This window comes from Delphinus delphis, chromosome 19 (genome assembly GCF_949987515.2).
Source record: "Delphinus delphis chromosome 19, mDelDel1.2, whole genome shotgun sequence".
NCBI classification, from domain to species: Eukaryota; Metazoa; Chordata; class Mammalia; order Artiodactyla; family Delphinidae; genus Delphinus; species Delphinus delphis.
Window position 1 is genome coordinate 48191999 of NC_082701.1, and position 18062 is coordinate 48210060.

The 18062-nt window shown below is 43.7% G+C and overlaps 1 protein-coding gene across 4 annotated transcripts in view; it reads right to left on the minus strand.

The window, feature by feature from the left end:
- The window catches only part of ZZEF1 (zinc finger ZZ-type and EF-hand domain containing 1), a 113364-nt gene that overhangs the window by 32481 nt on the left and 62821 nt on the right, over nt 1-18062 (minus strand). For all 4 annotated transcript variants that reach the window (XM_059997257.1, XM_059997256.1, XM_059997255.1 and 1 more), the window contains exons 27-36: nt 16018-16097; nt 13757-13850; nt 12518-12986; nt 11481-11645; nt 7994-8113; nt 7041-7202; nt 5351-5480; nt 3502-3640; nt 1762-1927; nt 566-828 (exon numbers count right to left, since the gene is read on the minus strand). In XM_059997257.1, the coding sequence (XP_059853240.1) occupies nt 566-828; nt 1762-1927; nt 3502-3640; nt 5351-5480; nt 7041-7202; nt 7994-8113; nt 11481-11645; nt 12518-12986; nt 13757-13850; nt 16018-16097 (1788 nt within the window). The remainder of the gene's footprint in view (nt 1-565; nt 829-1761; nt 1928-3501; nt 3641-5350; nt 5481-7040; nt 7203-7993; nt 8114-11480; nt 11646-12517; nt 12987-13756; nt 13851-16017; nt 16098-18062) is intronic.

The window sequence follows — 18062 nt, forward strand, 5'->3', positions numbered from 1 at the left end:
AACTATTTTAGTTATAAATAGCTCTCATCTAGAACACAGTTGTGTGGAAGTAGATTTGCACTCCAGGTTAAAAAAAGGCTGCATTCCTTTGGCAAAGTTAAGTCTGGTGGATTCAAATACTAAATACTTCATCTCCGGACATCAAGAGTTTTAATTATTAATTTTTTTTACATCTTCATGAAATATTTTAGAGAAACTAAATGCTACTTTAATGCTGACATTTCTCTCAAATGAATCTGGGGATTTTTTTAAAAAAAATATTTATTTATTTATTTATTTATTTTGGCTGCACTGGGTCTTAGTTGCAGCACGTGGGATCTAGTTCCCTGACCAGGGATCGAAGCCGGGCCCCCTGCATTGGGAACACGCATTCTCACCCACTGGACCACCAGGGAAGTCCTGCATCTGGGGATTTAAAATTAGGTTCCACTCCAGGGTGAGCACCTCTTGTGGAAAACTGGGTTTTACTGCTTCTGAACTGAGCACTGCATTTCACTTCCACTGGGGCTGCTGCTTCACAAGCAGCTGAGGGGTGGTCTGGTTTCCATGCATGAGGAACAATTACCTTTTCCCTGGTGAGCCTTCATCAGACAGTCCCCGACGAGCTGCATGCACTGGCTCTGCAGGGTGGCAGCACTGCTGCGGGCCTGGGGATCCAGCTTTTCACCATCCACGTCCTCGGCGCTGGCCAGGTGGGTGCTATAGAGAGCCAGGGCGGCGAAGAGCAGCCAGGAGTAGTTGTGGATGTAGGGCTGGATGAGCCTCTGCCGGTCGCTGATCCGGATGGTCACCATCGGATGGGCAGTGATACTGTGGGTAGGCAAGTGGCTGCAAAGGCAAGACATCTTTAAGGCCTACAGGCCTTTGTGAGCCCCCAAAAAGGGAGAATTGGGCCTCAGAGGACCACATGCATGGTCACAACTGGGCATCAGGTAGCTCTAAGACTGTGGTTATTGAAAATTTAAAGACAGGGCTTCCCTGGTGGTGCAATGGTTAAGAATCTGCCTGCCAATGCAGGGGACACAGGTTCAAGCCCTAGTCTGGGAAGATCCCACATGCCATGGAGCAACTAAGTCCGTGCACCACAACGGCTGAGCCTGCGCTCTAGAGCCCGCAAGCCACAACTACTGAGCCCGCGCGCGTTAAGTCACTGCAATGAGAAACCCGCGCACCGCAACGAAAGAGTAGCCCCTGCTCGCCACAACTAGAGAAAGCCCGCGCATAGCAACGAAGACCCAACGCAGCCAAAAATAAATAAATAAAATTAATAAATTTATATTAAAAAAGTTTTAAAGATGGGTATGGGCGCTCTCTTCAGAAAAATGAACAAACACTGCACATTCCATTTTGGGATTTCACAATCCCCAGAAGACTGTCTATGGAAACCAGGTGAAGTAAGAATTCCTTATCGTGAAGTTTCGCAGGGTGTGGTTATAGCATTTTGGTAACATGAGAAAATGACCATAGTCTTTAGAGACAGATATGAAGTATGCAGGAAGGAAATGATTTAAGGTCTGGAATTTGCTTTAAAATACTTTAACAAAGGAAAATTAAAAAGAAGAATAAGCTAAGCACACATAGCCAAATCTTCCTAACTGTTGAGTCTGGGTCATGGTTACGTGAAGATTCACTGTGCTACTCTCCCTACTTGTGGGTATGTTTGACATTTTTTATAATGCAAGTTTTTTTTTAATTATTAAAAAGAAGGCAAAGGAATACATGAAGGCAAGTTTACCAGGCTAGAGGTCATCTGAGACATACCCATAGGAATATTTCTTGGCCGCATAGCATCCATAGCAAAGGTCAAAGTCATCGCACACATTGCAATTCATCCTCCGGCCTATGATCAAACCCTGGCAGTGGTCACACGTAAACTCCATGTTGACCATTTCGTGGTCATCTCCGTGGCCCTCAGGCTTCACCCCACCTGGGGGAAAAACAGCAGCGTGAGGTGAATTGGGCAAAGGGCTCTTCGAAGGGCTAGTTTCCAAACCCAAACCAACCCCAGAAGCAGGGTTGTTCCCAACATATTGATCGGGGCGTCACGGGCCACAGGAATCTTCTGGAGACCAAGGGTTCCCCAGGCGGCTCTTAGCATATGCACGATGTTCTTGGCATGGAACATCTTAGCAATGGTACCGTGCATGGACCCTGCTTTTCCAGCGCAATATGGAGTCTGATCAAACAGGTCACCAATCCCATCATGACCTCCATTTGGCAGCACAAGTCCACACACCAATCTGTGGGCTGTCTCCCATGACCTCTACTCTAACAAATATTGGTGTATTCTTCTTAACAGGCACTGAGAAGTTATCAGGTATTTGCTCTTACTTTCTCATTCCCGAATCATAGATGAAAACAGACTCCATAACCACAGACCCACTGAGTGAGAAAGAATGTTAGTCACAAAAGAGACTGACAGCTCTGGTCTCCTTCTTACTCTGAGTCCAATGGGTCTCTGAGCCCTGTCATACACCCTGCTCAATGCTCCTTACCTCTGACCCACTTCAGTTCCCACTGCCAGAAACCCAGTCCAGGCACTAATCCCCTTGTCACTATTGTGATTGATTTCCTAAAGGAAACTCTTACATGGACAGAACCCCCTTTCTCTAGCACAGCTCTGGTCACGTTAACACCTTTCTTGAAAAACCTTCCCCACTGTCTGTAGACTCATTCAAATTCCTGAGCCTGGTATCTCTGGGTCCTACAACCTGGACCCAACCTGTCTCAATCTATCACTCAGCGGCAGACACTGGAGAGTCTGTCTAAACACACTACATATACTCACTCCTCTGTCCCTGGACCTGCTCAGCTTTGGATGACGATGAACTCTCCACTGCTTCCTTCATCACCCAGTTCTAACTTTCTTCAAAGACGAATTCATATCCCATCTCCTCCACAAGCCTTCCTGCAATGGTAGCCTTCCCTACTTCTGAACTTTTCCAGAACAATCTATACTGCTCATCTGTAACTCAGCATGTACACTCTTGTCCTGAAATATACATTTTGTGAGCAGGTCCAGTCTCCTGCTAAGACTATAGATTGTTCCAGAGCAGGGGCTGTATCTTATTCGACTGGGTGATGCACACAAAAAGCATTCAACTGCTTACTACTGACAACCTGCTTTATCTCAGCGCCTACAAGTCAAGAGGATTCAAGACTTTCTGAAGTTTGCTTGTGTGTATTTTACTTCTTATAAACACTGCATGATTCAGAAGGCAAAATCATTTCCTGAAAACTCAACTGAATGTACATTCATTGGTGCTGAGTGTTTATCAAGTGCCTATACCCAGCGAGACAGAAGATGACAGCACATCACATAACAGAGCTCTGGAGTTTATCATTCAGTTGGGGAGATAAGGGTCATATTCGCCAACAAGTCAGAGAACACTGCTGGGGCAGTATTGTTACTGTACAGTGGGGTTTAAAAAATGACAAGATCACAGAAAATAGAAATGCTTATTCCTTTTGGGTATGGCACACTGAGGCCGTGAAATTTACCTAGGAAGCAAGTCTTGCAGAGATCCATGTCGCTGCACTGCAGACACCGGTAGCGATGCCAGGGGGCAATTTCGTCACACCCATCACAAGAGATGTCCACGTTTAACAGGTCACAGTAGCGAGCAATAAACATGTGCATCTATAAGATGAAATAAAACACAATTAACCAACAGACTTTTAATGTGGCCACTATTCAGTAATCAATCCATCCTTCAGTATGTACTTAAAATATTCCAGGCACTGTACTAGGTGCTAGGATTAGGGGATGTGGGAGCTTAGTGTCTACTTGGGAATTCCCTGAAGCAAACAGATGACAGCATACAGTATGACAGGGGCTTGGATAGACAATTTCAGGAGGCTTACAGGGCACGTGGAGGTTTTTCAAAGGTGCTAATTCCTCAGGTGAGACCTGAGGGGCAAACAGGCATTAGCTGGGTGGGGGTAAGGGTGGTGGGCACGTCCGATAAAAGCAACAGCAAGTTCTACAGGAGGCACAAAAGGGCCAAGGCAAGGGCTCATGAACTTGGCAATAATTCCGTATGTAGAATACAGTGTGGAGGGGGGGTAACCAGATAAAGTTAGAAAGGTTAAACCACAAGTGCCTGGGATGCTAGTCTAAGGAGTCAGAGACATTTTAAACAGAAGAGTAACTGAGCATTCTGAAAGCTCCTCTGGTTACTGAGTGAGAACGGATCAGAGAGGGCGAGACTGGAGACAGGGAGACTGACCCTGACAGCAGCTGTTAAAGCACCCCCCCAACAGGTGATAAGGGCTGGACTGGGCCAAAAGTGAGATGGTGGAAGGTGGGAGAGCTGAGAGGTAGTAGAAGGCAGAGGTGAGGAACCTTGGGGGCTGACTGGTTACAGGGGCCCGCGAAAGGGAAGGGTCAAGAACAACATCCAGATTTCTGGCTTGGGTACTTGGCTGGACAAGGGTAGTGTTCACAGATACAGGAAACACTGCACAAGAAGCACTGTTTGCTGGCACTTAAGAAGAAAAACTTTCTGGGGAAAGAGTAAGGGCACCATTTCATGAGCAAAACAAACTGTTTTAGTGCGAAGTCCCTGGAGGCTACAGTATGCTTTATCTTTACGGCCTAGAAATAAGGGAAATAAACCACTAAGTCACCATACAGTAGTATAGCACAGCAAATATGCCAAGCCACCTTAGAATGGCTCCCAATAAGGTATTAACATACAAGAGAGAAAAATCGCAAAGGCCAAGTTGGTGTGCTCCATCCAAGCACCACAGAGATGCCAAATGAGCAAAGTAACTGGCACATAGTAGGCACACAAACTAAGAAAATGAATGCATCTGAAGCAGCAGATGCCTGGCATAATGTGGTGGTGACAGATAAACCCCTAATGTGGAGATGGACATGGCAGGCTATGGGAGCCTGATGCCTCTACACATATGAATCATGTAACTCTGATTCTGGGCACACATGGTTGCTTCCACGCTCACCAGGCAACCTTCTGATTGAAACATGACTTCCCAAGTTGCTTGCCTACAGGAAAAGAATGTACCACAGACACCAGAATCCAGGGCCTCCAGCAATTCTATTTCTCACTATAAATTAATAAACTGGCACCTAATATTTTACTTCAGCCCCACGAGCCTATTTCCTGTGAATCTAGTTCTACGGGAGGGAACCACCACCTGACTGTGGTCAAGTCAGGATTCAGGGCCCCTCAGGTTAAAGACTAGGCTGGGTGATGGCCACTCACTAAGGTACTGACTGCCACCTGGAGCCCTCTCAGGGGACAGCCTGCTGGCACTCCCCCGCACAGACTCTCCTCTCCAAACTCCTAGCAAGTCACTTCAGGTTACTCTAGTTGAGAGGTCTTACTTTCCTCTGCTTCTCTGGATCTTCCTGGGCTATTTTTTCATACCAGGCCTCAAACATGCCATCCTGACACTCATCCATCCATTCTGAATTCTGCTTGGCATCAGCAAGCTCATCTTCTTCACTCCATTGGCTGAAAGAAGGACATAAAGAGAGAAAAGCATGCCTCTCCCAATAATCAAGGAAAGCGCTTGTTAGCAGACTCTGTGTCCTATGGGTCTAATACACGAGGCACTTTTAAACTTCTGAAGGGAAGAGGTCAATTCGGTTTTCAAAGCCCCAGGATTTGCCAGATGTTTGATAGATATATACCAATAAAAAGGGAGAAGCCCCTTCCAGAGTAGACTACAATGGGTGAGGAATTAGAGCTTGAAAGGTTGTACCTACATGGCATAATCCCACTCAACAACCATTTGTGGTGAACCTACTATGTGCCAGGCACTGGAGCCAAATAAAGCAAAAAAAAAAGTCCAATTTGGACATGCTCAGCACACCCTAGCGGTAGCAGCATGAGAAGGGAGTCAGGAGACCCTGGGGCCTCAGCTCTCCCGCTGGCTGCTGTAAGACCTGGACACAGCACTCAGCCCTGGTCCTCAGTTTCCTCATTTCTAATAGATAATCTCAGGGACTCCTTTTAGGTGCAAAATTACAGATTTCCATAATTTCAGTTTACAGTTTGTTTCAGCAACCGGAATTTTAAATACACAACTATTTGCTCGACAGCAAATGCAAAACATCTACCAACCAACAAATACACATTTGTTCATTCACTTGTTCCAACAAACTGACTTCAGGCCTACTCAAACTGAGCCTGCTCCGGGTGCTATGGGGAGCGGTGAGGAAGGTGCGGTCCCTACTCCCAAGGACTGGGTCACGGAGGAGTAGGCGAAGCTTGAAACAAGAAGCAGACTGATGGCTGAAGAGCCAGAAAGCTGGTGCCCCACCCATTCCTCCTCCTTGCTGTGCCCCAGCCCTCCACCAAGAGTTCCCTCTGACAGCAGGGCAATGGCTGCGGTTTGTAAAGAAGGAGACCGCTTAAATTCTATATCTTTTCCCAGGATATCTCTTCTGAGAGAGTGAAAATTGATGTTGATTCATTCACTGATTTCCTCCTAATTATCTCCTCTTGCTCTTCTTCCCCCTTTCTCTTCTTTCTTTTCTACAGACATGAGTGATTAATGGGTAAGTGGAATGAGAAGTGCAAAGAAAAAAAAAAGAAAACTTTGCATACTATTTTTTCCCCTCATACCTTAAGTCCTTGTAATGTGCAAGAGGTTATAGTGGCTAAAAATCACACACACACCAACAACAACAGAAAAAGATTCTCCAATTCAACAAGCTATATGAGGATCTCCAAAAATGAGGAGAAAACTCATGCTGAGTTCACAATACCACCACCACCACTTTACATACAACACCATGCACCAGATACCTGCTAAACACTGAGAAACGGAACTCATTCATTCTTCGCAGCAATCCTGAGGTAGGTACTGTTATTACCTCCAGCTCTAAAGATGAGGAAACTGAGGCACAAAGGAGTTTAAAAAGTTGCCCGAGGTCATCCAGCTAGTATGTGGCAAAGCCAGGATACTCCCCAGAAAGTCTAGCTCCAGGCCCGAGCTCTGAATGTGCTACGATCCCTGTACTTGATTAGCTACTGTAGGAACTGCAGAGTGCAGGACTGTGTCCTTACCTGATCACACTGTCATGGACACTTATATTTTCTTGTGACATTTTCATGAGGAGATCTGGTAACTGAATGTCAACAAAGAAGGTGAGATCACTGGGTTCCCAGCCCATATCCAAAAGATGAAGCAGGGCCGTCTGGACACAGGACAAGGCAGGCAGCAAGGACCTGAAGAGGCCACGAAGGTGTAAGTTACTAAAGCTGCCCATCATCCACAGAGACAACAGAAACCATGTGAGTCAGAGCCCTGGTGCGCTTGTCAGGGGAAAGCAGAAAGGAGCGCCAGACTGCTGGTTTGGGTTCCTTATAATCTCTTTTCCAATTTCTCAGACTCCATATAAACCTTCTTCAAGCAACAGATTAAGCAAAAGAGTTCTGAAAGCATAAAGAGAAAGGTCTCCACCCTGCTAGGACTACCACAGGGGACACTTTACGGTAAAGGACTGAGTAGTAAAACTCACCTCTGATAAACAGCAAGGTCAGGGCCAGGCCCAATTAGCCTAGGTTATACAGCTCAGATGTAGAGAAGAACCATTTGATTTAAGGTTTATGTCTAAACCACTTACTATGGAGGAGACCGGGGAATGGCTTTCTAGTCAAGTTTTGTTTGTTTTTAATTTTTATTGGGATATAACTGATTTACAATGTTGTGTTAGTTTCAGGTGTACAGCAAAGTGTCTATTCAAGTTTTTAAAACTGAAAATAACAGGTTACAAATTTTCAGATGAACCAGAACCCATCCACTTTAAAAAACTGTACACACCATATAGAAAAAAGGCTGGGAGAAAATATACTGATAAGTTAACATTAGCAATTAGCTCTAGACGGTAAGATTAGGGGTTATTTTTATTTTACTCTTTGTGCTTTTCTGTATTTTTAACAGTGGACATGTATTTCTTTAAAAAATCAGAAAAAACAGAAATAATTTTTTCTCTAGAAATCATAAAATTATCCCGTACCTGTCGTTTACATTACTAAACCCTTTAACTGCTTTGACCAAAAACAGAACAAACTGATAGTAAGTGTCTCGAATTTCTTTGTGTAGATCTGCACCACAGCCCTCCAGGTGTCCAAAATAACTAGAAACAGAAGAAATTACCAGTCACTTAATTGCCAGAACATTAATCACTTAATTGCTAACGAAGTGGCACAGAAACTTAATAAAAACATAACTTCAGAAAGTAACAGACAAAACAGCAAGTGACTCATCTGCTTGGATCAAGAAGGTTGCCCACCAGGAGTATAGAGATGACAATTATTAACCTTTCTTTGTTATTATAAAAACCACCCTTCCCACCACTACCTGAGCGCCTGGTACCATGTTAAGTATTCCTCACAAATTACCAAAGTTAATCCTCTCCACACAGTCACGCCCACCCCTCTGCCTCCCTTCAGTGAGGACTTCCGTGCCAAGCTCAGTGTCTTTCCGACCTTGATCCTTGTCACCTTGGAGACTCCAACACCCATGGGAATGATGCCCCAGTTCTGTCGTCTCTGGATCCTCTGCCCTCTTCACCTCCAGCGATCTTCTCCTCCAGCCCCTTTGCCATCCCCGTCTGATGGTCATTTCCTTGACCTTGTCACCACAGTAACGGCGTTACCTCTGAAATCCTGACTTCAGAGCATCCTGCTCTGACTGACCTCTCACCCTGCTCACCTACACTGCGACTCCCACCAATCCCAGGGAGCCCCAAGCCATGATGCTCCCTCACGTTGACTATCCACCACTGCCGCCAGGCTTTCTCTTTGCCCTGTACTCAGCTTCAATTCCATGGCCCGTCACCATAATCATACCTTAGCAATCACCAAGTCATTTGCTGCCTTCTCCCTCCACATACTTGCCTGAGAAATTATATGCCAACATCAAAATAGCTAATTGTTGCTGGAGGAAACACCACACAACCAAGCTGACTAGTAGTACTTTACGTTCACAACCATAATTCTCAAATAATCTCTCCAAACTGTCAGGCAATCAGACCGGCTGTCTCAATTTTCACTACTGTTTCAAACCTCCTGCTTCTTCTTAAACTTCCACTGCCTCCTCCTAAGTCATCATTTAGAGCTGATACCTACCCTCAAATTTTATATTTTGAAAACAGAAATGATCCCACAGGAACTCCCCCATCTTCACACCACCAAACCTACCAAGCAACTTGCATCTCTACCCCAGTGTGTTTCCTCCTGCTGCCAGGGAGATAGTCTCCCTGGCTCTCAAAGGCCGACCACTATACTTAACCACTGCTACTGCAATTAAGCCCTCCTTCCTGCATCGAGTTTTCCTCACTACTGACCCACTCCCGTCAGTGTACAGTATACTCTGCTATCTCTTCAAAACCCTCAGCTGATGCTACATCCCCTGCAATTACTATCCTAATCCCCTGCTCCCCTTTAAGGCCAAATTTCCTGAAATAATTGTCTAGTCTCCCTCTCCATTTCATCACCCCCATTCTCTTCTCAACCCAGTCCAACAGAGCTTGTGGCCTCATGGCTCCAGTAAGACTGCTGTCAAATCTAGTGTGTTCTTATCTCTCTCAACCTCTCACATCAGCAGATGACACAATGGACCATTCCTATCTATTTTTTTTCTTTTGACTGTGTTGGGTCTTCGTTGCTGTGCACCGGCTTTCTCTAGTTGCGGCGAGAGGGCTACTCTTCGTTGCAGTGCGCGGGCTTCTCATTGCAGTGGCTTCCCTGTTGCAGAGCACGGGCTCTAGGTGCATGGCCTTCAGTAGTTGTGGTGTGCAGGCTCAATCGTTGTGGCGCGCGGGTGCAGTAGTTGTGGTGCACAGGCTTAGTTGCTCCACAGCATGTGGGATCTGCCCGGACCAGGGATTGAACCCGTGTCCCCTGCATTGGCAGGTGGACTCTTAGCCACTGCACCACCAGGGAAGCCCCATTCCTATCTTTGGAGATACATTCCTCTGTCGGCTTCAACGGCACCACCATCCCCTGGTTTTTGCTCTTGGTGGTCACTCCCTGGTCTCCTCATGACTCCTCTTCCTCTGCTTGGCTTCATCTAAATAAAGAAGTGCCCCTAATGCTCAGTCCAGAGCCCCCTCTTGTCCATCTCTCTGCACTCTTTCTAGAAGGTCTCATCTGGTCTCACGGCTTTACATACCATCTATATACTGACAACATCCAAATTCTATCCCTACTCCTGGTTTCTTCTGAGATGTTTAGACTCTTATCTATATTTTCTCATATCTACTTGGGTATGAAAGAAGCAGTTCAAACTTAACATGGCCAAAACAAAACTTTTGATTATCACCCCAATCTGTTCCTTCCATACTCTTCCCCTCAGTAAAATGTATCACCATCCACCCAGCTGCTCAAGCCAAAATCCTAGAGGTTTCTTTCCCCATGACTCTTTTCATTCACCCTCTACGTCTAATCCATCAACAAGTCCTTACAACTCCACCTCCACGGTGTATCTTGAATCTCACCCTTTTCTCTCCTTCTCCAGTACTATCTCCTGGTCCAAACCACCTCCACCTCTTGCCTGGGCTACTGCAGCAGTCTCTCCACTGCTTTTCTTCCTTCCACTCTTTTTCATGTAGTAGCCAGAAGTATCTTTCATAAAGATATATCACAGTGTGTTCCCCTTGGGCTTAAATTTCTCCAGGGACTTCCCATCTGCAACTCTGGGTAAAATCCAAACACCTTAAACCATATCCTACAAAGCTTTACGTAATATGGGCCCTAATTTTCTGACCTCACCTCCTCGTATTTCTCTTGCTCAGGCACACTGGCTTTCTTTCTGCTCCGTGGGCTAATCCCCCACCCTAGGGTCTGTGTGGTGGTCCTTCTGCCTTTAGTGCTCTTCCCCCGGATCTCAGCTGGTCAAGTCATGCCTTGGTTCCATGTCCTCCTCAGCCTGCCTAACCCAACTACACAAATTAGGTCACTCTGTATGAAATCACCACATAGCCAGGTTATAGATCATATTTTTCGTTTGTTTGTGTTTGTTTTGTTTTGTCTGTCTCTCCTAAACAGAATACAAGCTCCACTAGAACAAGGATCTTGTCTGCCTTGCCCACTGCTATATACAACACCTAGAACAGTGGCTGGTAGAGACAACACTCGGGAGGTGTTTACCAAGTGGCTGCTGAAACAACCTTGTGAGGTACCTAGATTTATGTTGTTATAGTAAATGAGCATTAAATGTGGCCCCCAGCTTCCAGGAGCCAAATGATGAGTACGGGTGCACAGGCAATACAACACTCATTGGTAAAATAAAGCTGATAAACTCATCAAGAGGAATAAACATGTTCTGGTATTTACTTACTGAAAGGATAGAACCCATTTTTCCTTAGAATGAGAGAATGAATTGTTCAAAAACATGAATTTGTATCCTACATGGAAATGATAGAGCTCTTACTTAGAGAAGACAATCAGGATTTCTTTAAAACGACCCCACGGCTTGTCTTCCTCGTACTTTGGACTTACTTGGTAAACTCTTTCTGGCAGGTCAGAAGCTCCAACAGGAAAAGTATGAAAGGTGGGTGGAAGCAGTGAGGCTGCCCAAGGGACTCTGTACAACACTGAATGATCCTCAGGACCTCGAGGATGCTCCGGGCTTGGGCCTTCCTCAAGGAAAGAACCTTTACAACACTGGAGACAGAACTCAAGTCAGGAACACCCAGAAAACTCTCGAGCTGGGGCAGAAAGAAAACAGACCCCTACCCAAGTTCTGATGCCGTATTAATAAAAAGGAAACACTATTGTGAGGTATCATTCAGGAAGGATAGCAAGACCTGTTTGCTACGTTTAGTCATTACTCAGCAGCACTACAAATCAGTTCACTGTCCAGAAGCCCAACAACTCATGTTGAACAATTAATTGATTAAAAAGGAACTCTGTCTCTGTGGTAAACCAGGGACAAACTTAGGAAAGGAAATTAAAATACGCAATACTTCCAGAGGTATAGGCCCACTGACAAGTAATTTTGCCAAAAATATCAAATCCTAAATTTCTCCCAGCGTTAAAATAAGACAAATTTATTTTGGCAGCTAGGAAGAGAAATGTTTCTTTTCTTATCCAAATGGTACATTATTGATATAATGTATATATAGCATAATGTACAAATCTCAAGTGAAAAAAATACTTCTTTAAAAGAAAAACAAAATCAAAACTTTTCTTGAACATTCTAAGACAAATCTTGATCTGTCCTCCAAGTATTATTTGCTCATTTTTTTTGTTGGTTTTTTTTTTTTGCGGTACGTGGACCTCTCACTGTTGTGGCCTCTCCCGTTGCAGAGCACAGGCTCCAGATGCGCAGGCTCAGCAGCCATGGCTCACGGGCCCAGCCGCTCCGCGGCATGTGGGATCTTCCCGGACCGGGGCACGAACCCATGTCCCCTGCATCGGCAGGCGGACTCTCAACCACTGCGCCACCAGGGAAGCCCTATCTGCTTGTTTTTAACATGAACTTCAAGTCTTTGACAAGACTGGGTACCTGCTGCTTGAAAAGAGAAGGCGCTCACCTCTCGTGGGAGAGTGACTGATCTTTAATGAAGTCCATGGCATCCTTCAGCACAGGGTACTTCTCTTTCACTGTGGGCAACGGTCTGGCCTCCTCTACTGAGCGGAAGGAGAGCAGCCGGAGCCGCCCCCGGGTGAAGGGAGGCCGCCGGGTGGGAGTGGAAGGTGATGAGGGCTCTTCGGCTGTGGCAGAGGACACTTCCGTGGCAGGAGCACCACTGCTGGGCGGCAGCGTGGGCTGGACATCCAAGCCAGGACTCCTATCTTCCACAGCAGGGGGCGCTGCTTTGGTGGGAGATGTGGAGGCTTGGAAATGTTCTTCCACCACAGAGCTTGTCCTCTGGCGCTTGTCCAGTGGCCGCAGATGATCTGTGTCATCTACAGCCACCAACTTGTCACAGCCTTCTTTTGAACTTACACCCATGGGCAAAAATTTCAGTAGTAGAAGACTCTTCTGAATACACTCTTTCGCTAAATGCAAAATGCAAGAAAGATAATGAAAAAAAGTCGAAATTAAACTCGTTACCTACTTTTGCATTGAAAATAACCTACTTAAACTCTACAGTTTAGGACAAGAAATACCTCCATTAACACAGTGATATACACATCTACTGACAGGACAGAATCAAATTTTCTCTCATTATATACATCAAAATCTCCCTAGCACTACCATCAGCACACTTAAAGTTTTATTGTGGACATTTTCAAATATACATAGAGAGAGAATAGTATAAGGACCCTTCCCCTTGCGCAGATTTAACAGCCATCAATCCAAGGCCAGTCTTTTTTTCACCCACTCCCACTCCCCACTCCCTGGATTACTTCCATGCAGATCCCAGGCATCACATTATTTCATCTGTAAAATCTCCAGTATATTTCACTAAAAAAAACTTTTAAATAATAACATAACCATGAAATTTTAAAAGTTAACAGTAATTCTTTAATTTCATTAAATATTTAGTGTGAATACACTTTAAAAACATAACAAGATGTAGCTCAAAAAGCACTTCGTGCCTCCTAAGGAAAGTAATTAGAAAGATGCTCCGTCTGTATCATGTTAATAAACAATTAACAACTGGCACTTCTCTATTTGTGAACATCCTTGGAAAATACATTTAGTGCCTGTGTTACCTTCCCTAGGCCAACACAGCTTCAACTAAACTTATCTAGAAGGTGGGTCATTGGTTTTCTACAAAATGGAAACAGAAGGCCCAGTGATGACAGTTGGAGATGGCACTCACCCAGGCTCTCGGGGTTCACCTCAGCAGCTTCTGGCCCGCGTTGTTCTTCTGCCTCATTCCCCAGGCTCATCAGGGACTTCTGCTTCATCTCTAACTGGGGAAGGATTTGAGCCACATAATTACGCTGTCCAGACAGGGCAGCAAGGGCAGCCACAGCAAACTACTTCAAAAGCACACAGTGTTGAGATCCTGGAGAACTTTACAGTCCTGTGCACAGGGCTGAGCTGTTTTTGTTTGTCCTAGAAATAATTCAGGATTTGAAGCTGCCTAAAGGTCTATCTGCAAGACCACCTCCTTTTCAACTATGTGTTATTTGGGAGGGATTTGTAACCATGACCCTATTCTTTAAAAAATTCTAGAACCCTGGAGTTGGAGGGGCCCTTACCTAAAGCTGACCTAGTACAGATAAAGAAGTGAGGTCTCAGGACTTCCCTGGCGGTACAGTGGTTAGGACTCCATGCTTCCACTGAAAGGGGCATGGGTTCAATCCCTGGTCGGGGAACTAAGATCCTGCAAGCCGCGTGGTGTGGCCAGAAATCACACACCCGGTTTGCAGCAGAGGTTGAACCACAAGTTGATCTCTATTCTCCTCCGAAGGAGGGGACACCTCTAAGTGATGCTGAGACTGCCAGGCAGAGAATGGTGCTTCTAGTACCAGCACAGGAAATGGTCACAGTTTGGGCCATGGTGCTGACAGCCCAGAGAGAAGACCATGTGTGATGTATGTAGACCAAGGTCTTAGAGAGAAGGCTGGTATCTTGTCCAATCATTGGCAGTCTGTCATATGCTAAGCCAGAAGCATAATCTACAATGTGCTTTGTCACAATTGCCAAATCCTTTTTACTTGAACTGTGTGTGGCCACTGACTTTATCGGACACTTTCTTAAATTGCTATTACTGTCTTGGTTCCTTTGTCAACACAGTCTTCTGATCCACCCGCCACCATTCTGATGATGATACCTTTTAGTTTCTTTTGAGAGTCCCTGTTCATTTGGGTCTCCATCTATCTATCTTGTCTACATTGAGCACCAACTATGTTCTAATCATTGTGGATTTTGTCCAAGGCTGTCTGTTCCTGGATAAACTCATACATTAAAAAAAAAAACTATTACCAATGATTTGAAGTTATCCTTATCTCTGCCTTGACATTTATATTCTTTCACATTTACTAAATTCTCCAGCTAGGTGTCTTAAATAACCTAGATGTCCTCATACATAACAGGTCTCAAACTGAACTTAGCACCCCACTCCCAGATCCAAGACCATTCTTCCTATTCTGGTCAACGCTTCTACCCACCCACCAAGTCACCCAAACCAGGAACACGGAAACAGTCCTAAATTCCATTTGCCTGTTCACCACTCAGATCAATCACACAGTCTAATTATCTTATCTCCCAAGTAGCAGAAGCCATCCTCATCTAATTACCACAACTAGTCTCTTGCTTTCACTCTTATTACCAGCCTCTACTCATTTATTTTAAGACTGCTTTCTCAATTACTATACAGTATTTAAGGTGGTTGTAAATATATATATAAATAATACTAATATATACTCATCTCCACACCTAAGAAATAAAAACAATTCTCCTGAATTTGTTATCATTTCCATGCATTTGTATAATTTTACTACATATTTATGTACATAACAGATCTAGTTTATGTTTAAGCTTTATACGAGGAATATCATACCTACGCATTCTTCTACAACTTGCTATTTTTTGCTCAGCATCACATTTGTGAGCACCACCCATGCTGATACAGGCAGCTCTACTTCATTCACTTTCACTGTAATACAGCATTATACAGTAATATAATATATAATCTTTTTGTCTGTTCTATAAATGGGACATTTTGTTCTTCCAGTTTATTGCTGTCATGAACAATGCTGCAGAACTACTTTTCTAAAATGCAGAAAGCCCTCTCCTTTGCAAGAGTGCTCTCCTCTGCCTAAAACTGTCATCTAACACAATGCTCTTCCCCCTAGTCTAAAAGGTTAGGTTCCACCGAGCAGCCTTTGGGTTACAAAAGGAGGTAAGCGGGGGCTCAATTGAGCCCTGTTTACTCTGACAATCTCAACATTCACCAAATTATGATTTCAAGCGTTCTAAATTATTTTTTATCCATTCACATCACTGAACTTTAGTTTTGAAAAACATTCCTAAAGTTAAATTCTTGAGAAGAGAGCTACTTACCTTAATTCAATGATATCATGGTGGGAAAACTCAAAATGCATAAAAATCACATGCAAAGGAAAACCTTACCATCCATATTCGAATCCCATCTGCCAAGGAATACACCTGTGCGAACTCCTCACTCAGGGCTGTCTTGCCCCCACTGTTTACTGGGGAAAGGAGAGGTTACATTCAGTTAACACAATTCACTACTGCAACATGAAGCCCAAAGTCACCTCCCAATCTCTGCAAAGGAAAACTCTTCCCCTGACACTTGCACATGGGGGTTCCTAAGAGAGGACTGGGGGAAAAAAACTATCAATTAAACCACAAACACCTGTAATGGGTTCTCTGTGTTACTTCAAACTAACTTTTTTCAAACAAACCGCATCTGAAATGGATATACTGTTAAAGTAAAATATTAAAAGTAAAAATATAAAAGTAAAATATAAAAAAATTAAAAGCAAAATAAAAATTATTAAAAGTGAGTAAAAAATAATTATTGACATGGAAAATCTACAAACAATAAATGCTGGAGAGGGTGTGGAGAAAAGGGAACCCTCATGCAGTGTTGGTGGGAATGTAAATTGATACAGCCACTATGGAGAACAGTATGGAGGTTCCTTAAAAAACTAAAAATAGAACTACCATATGACCCAGCAATCCCACTACTGGGCATATACCCTGAGAAAACCATAATTTAAGAAGAGTCATGTACCAAAATGTTCATTGCAGCTCTATTTACAATAGCCAGGATATGGAAGCAACCTAAGTGTCCATCAACAGATGAATGGATAAAGAAGATGTGGCACATATATACAATGGAATATTACTCAGCCATAAAATGAAACGAAATTGAGTTATTTGTAGTGAGGTGGATGGACCTAGAGACTGTCATACAGAGTGAAGTAAGTCAGAAAGAGAAAAACAAATACCCTATGCTAACACATATATATGGAATCTAAAAAAAAAAAAAAAATGGTTCTGAAGAACCCAGGGGCAGGACAGGAATAAAGATGCAAACGTAGAGAATGGACTTGAGGACGTGAGGAGGGGGAAGGGTAAGCTGAGACGAAGTGAGAGAGTGGCATGGACATATATACACTACCAAATATAAAATAGATAGCTAGTGGGAAGCAGCCGCATAGCACAGGGAGATCAGCTTGGTGCTTTGTGACCACCTAGAGGGGTGGGATAGGGAGGGTGGGAGGGAGACGCAAGAGGGAGGGGATATGGGGATATATGTATACGTATAGCTGATTCACTTTGTTATACAGCAGCAACTAACACAACAATGTAAAGCAATTATACCCCAATAAAGATGTTAAAAAAAAAAAACATGGAAAAAAGTTCATGGTATATATTAAGTAAAAAAGGCTGATAATGAAACAGTATGTACAAAATTGTCTTATTTAAAAAGAGTATACATAGTAAAAACATGGTGTGTATATATACATACGTACACATATAAATATACCTAAATAAAAGGCCAGGTAGATATATAGAAAAATGATAACAGAAAAATGTTCTTGAAGTGGTGAGATTATAGTTGATAATTACTTTAAGCTCTTCTGTACTTTGTAAGTTTCTACATGAATAGGTATTATTTTTATAATTAGAAAAATAACAAAAAAGTTCTTTTTTCTTTTTTTTTTTTTTAAAGAAAGACCCATGAGGCCTGTCCCTTTTCATCTAAAAACCAAAGGATAAACTACTAGAACACAGTGACACTCTCTGTTGAGCCAATGTAAATGCAATGTATTTTCTGAATACCTAGAATGTGCCAGGCTCTATACCAGGCACTGGGAAACACTATGCTGAAAAAAAAAAACATGGTTCCTGCCCTCAAGCAGCTTAGAGTCTAGTTGAAAAACTCCTCCCATACATTTCTAACCCAAAAGGGTGACAAATTTTTAGACAAAGATGAGCAAATTAGCTAGACAAGGACCACTCTCAAAGTAGTTCAGTCTTGAAGAACCCATGAATAGCCCCTTAGAGGCAGGGACAGAAAGAACTGGGAACCAACTTTACCTCTTTCAAAGCAACAGTGGTAGGTATTCTAGAAACAACTTGTATTCGGTAAAATATTTCTAGTTCCTACATTTGATTGTGTGTTTCTTAACTGCAAATAGGTA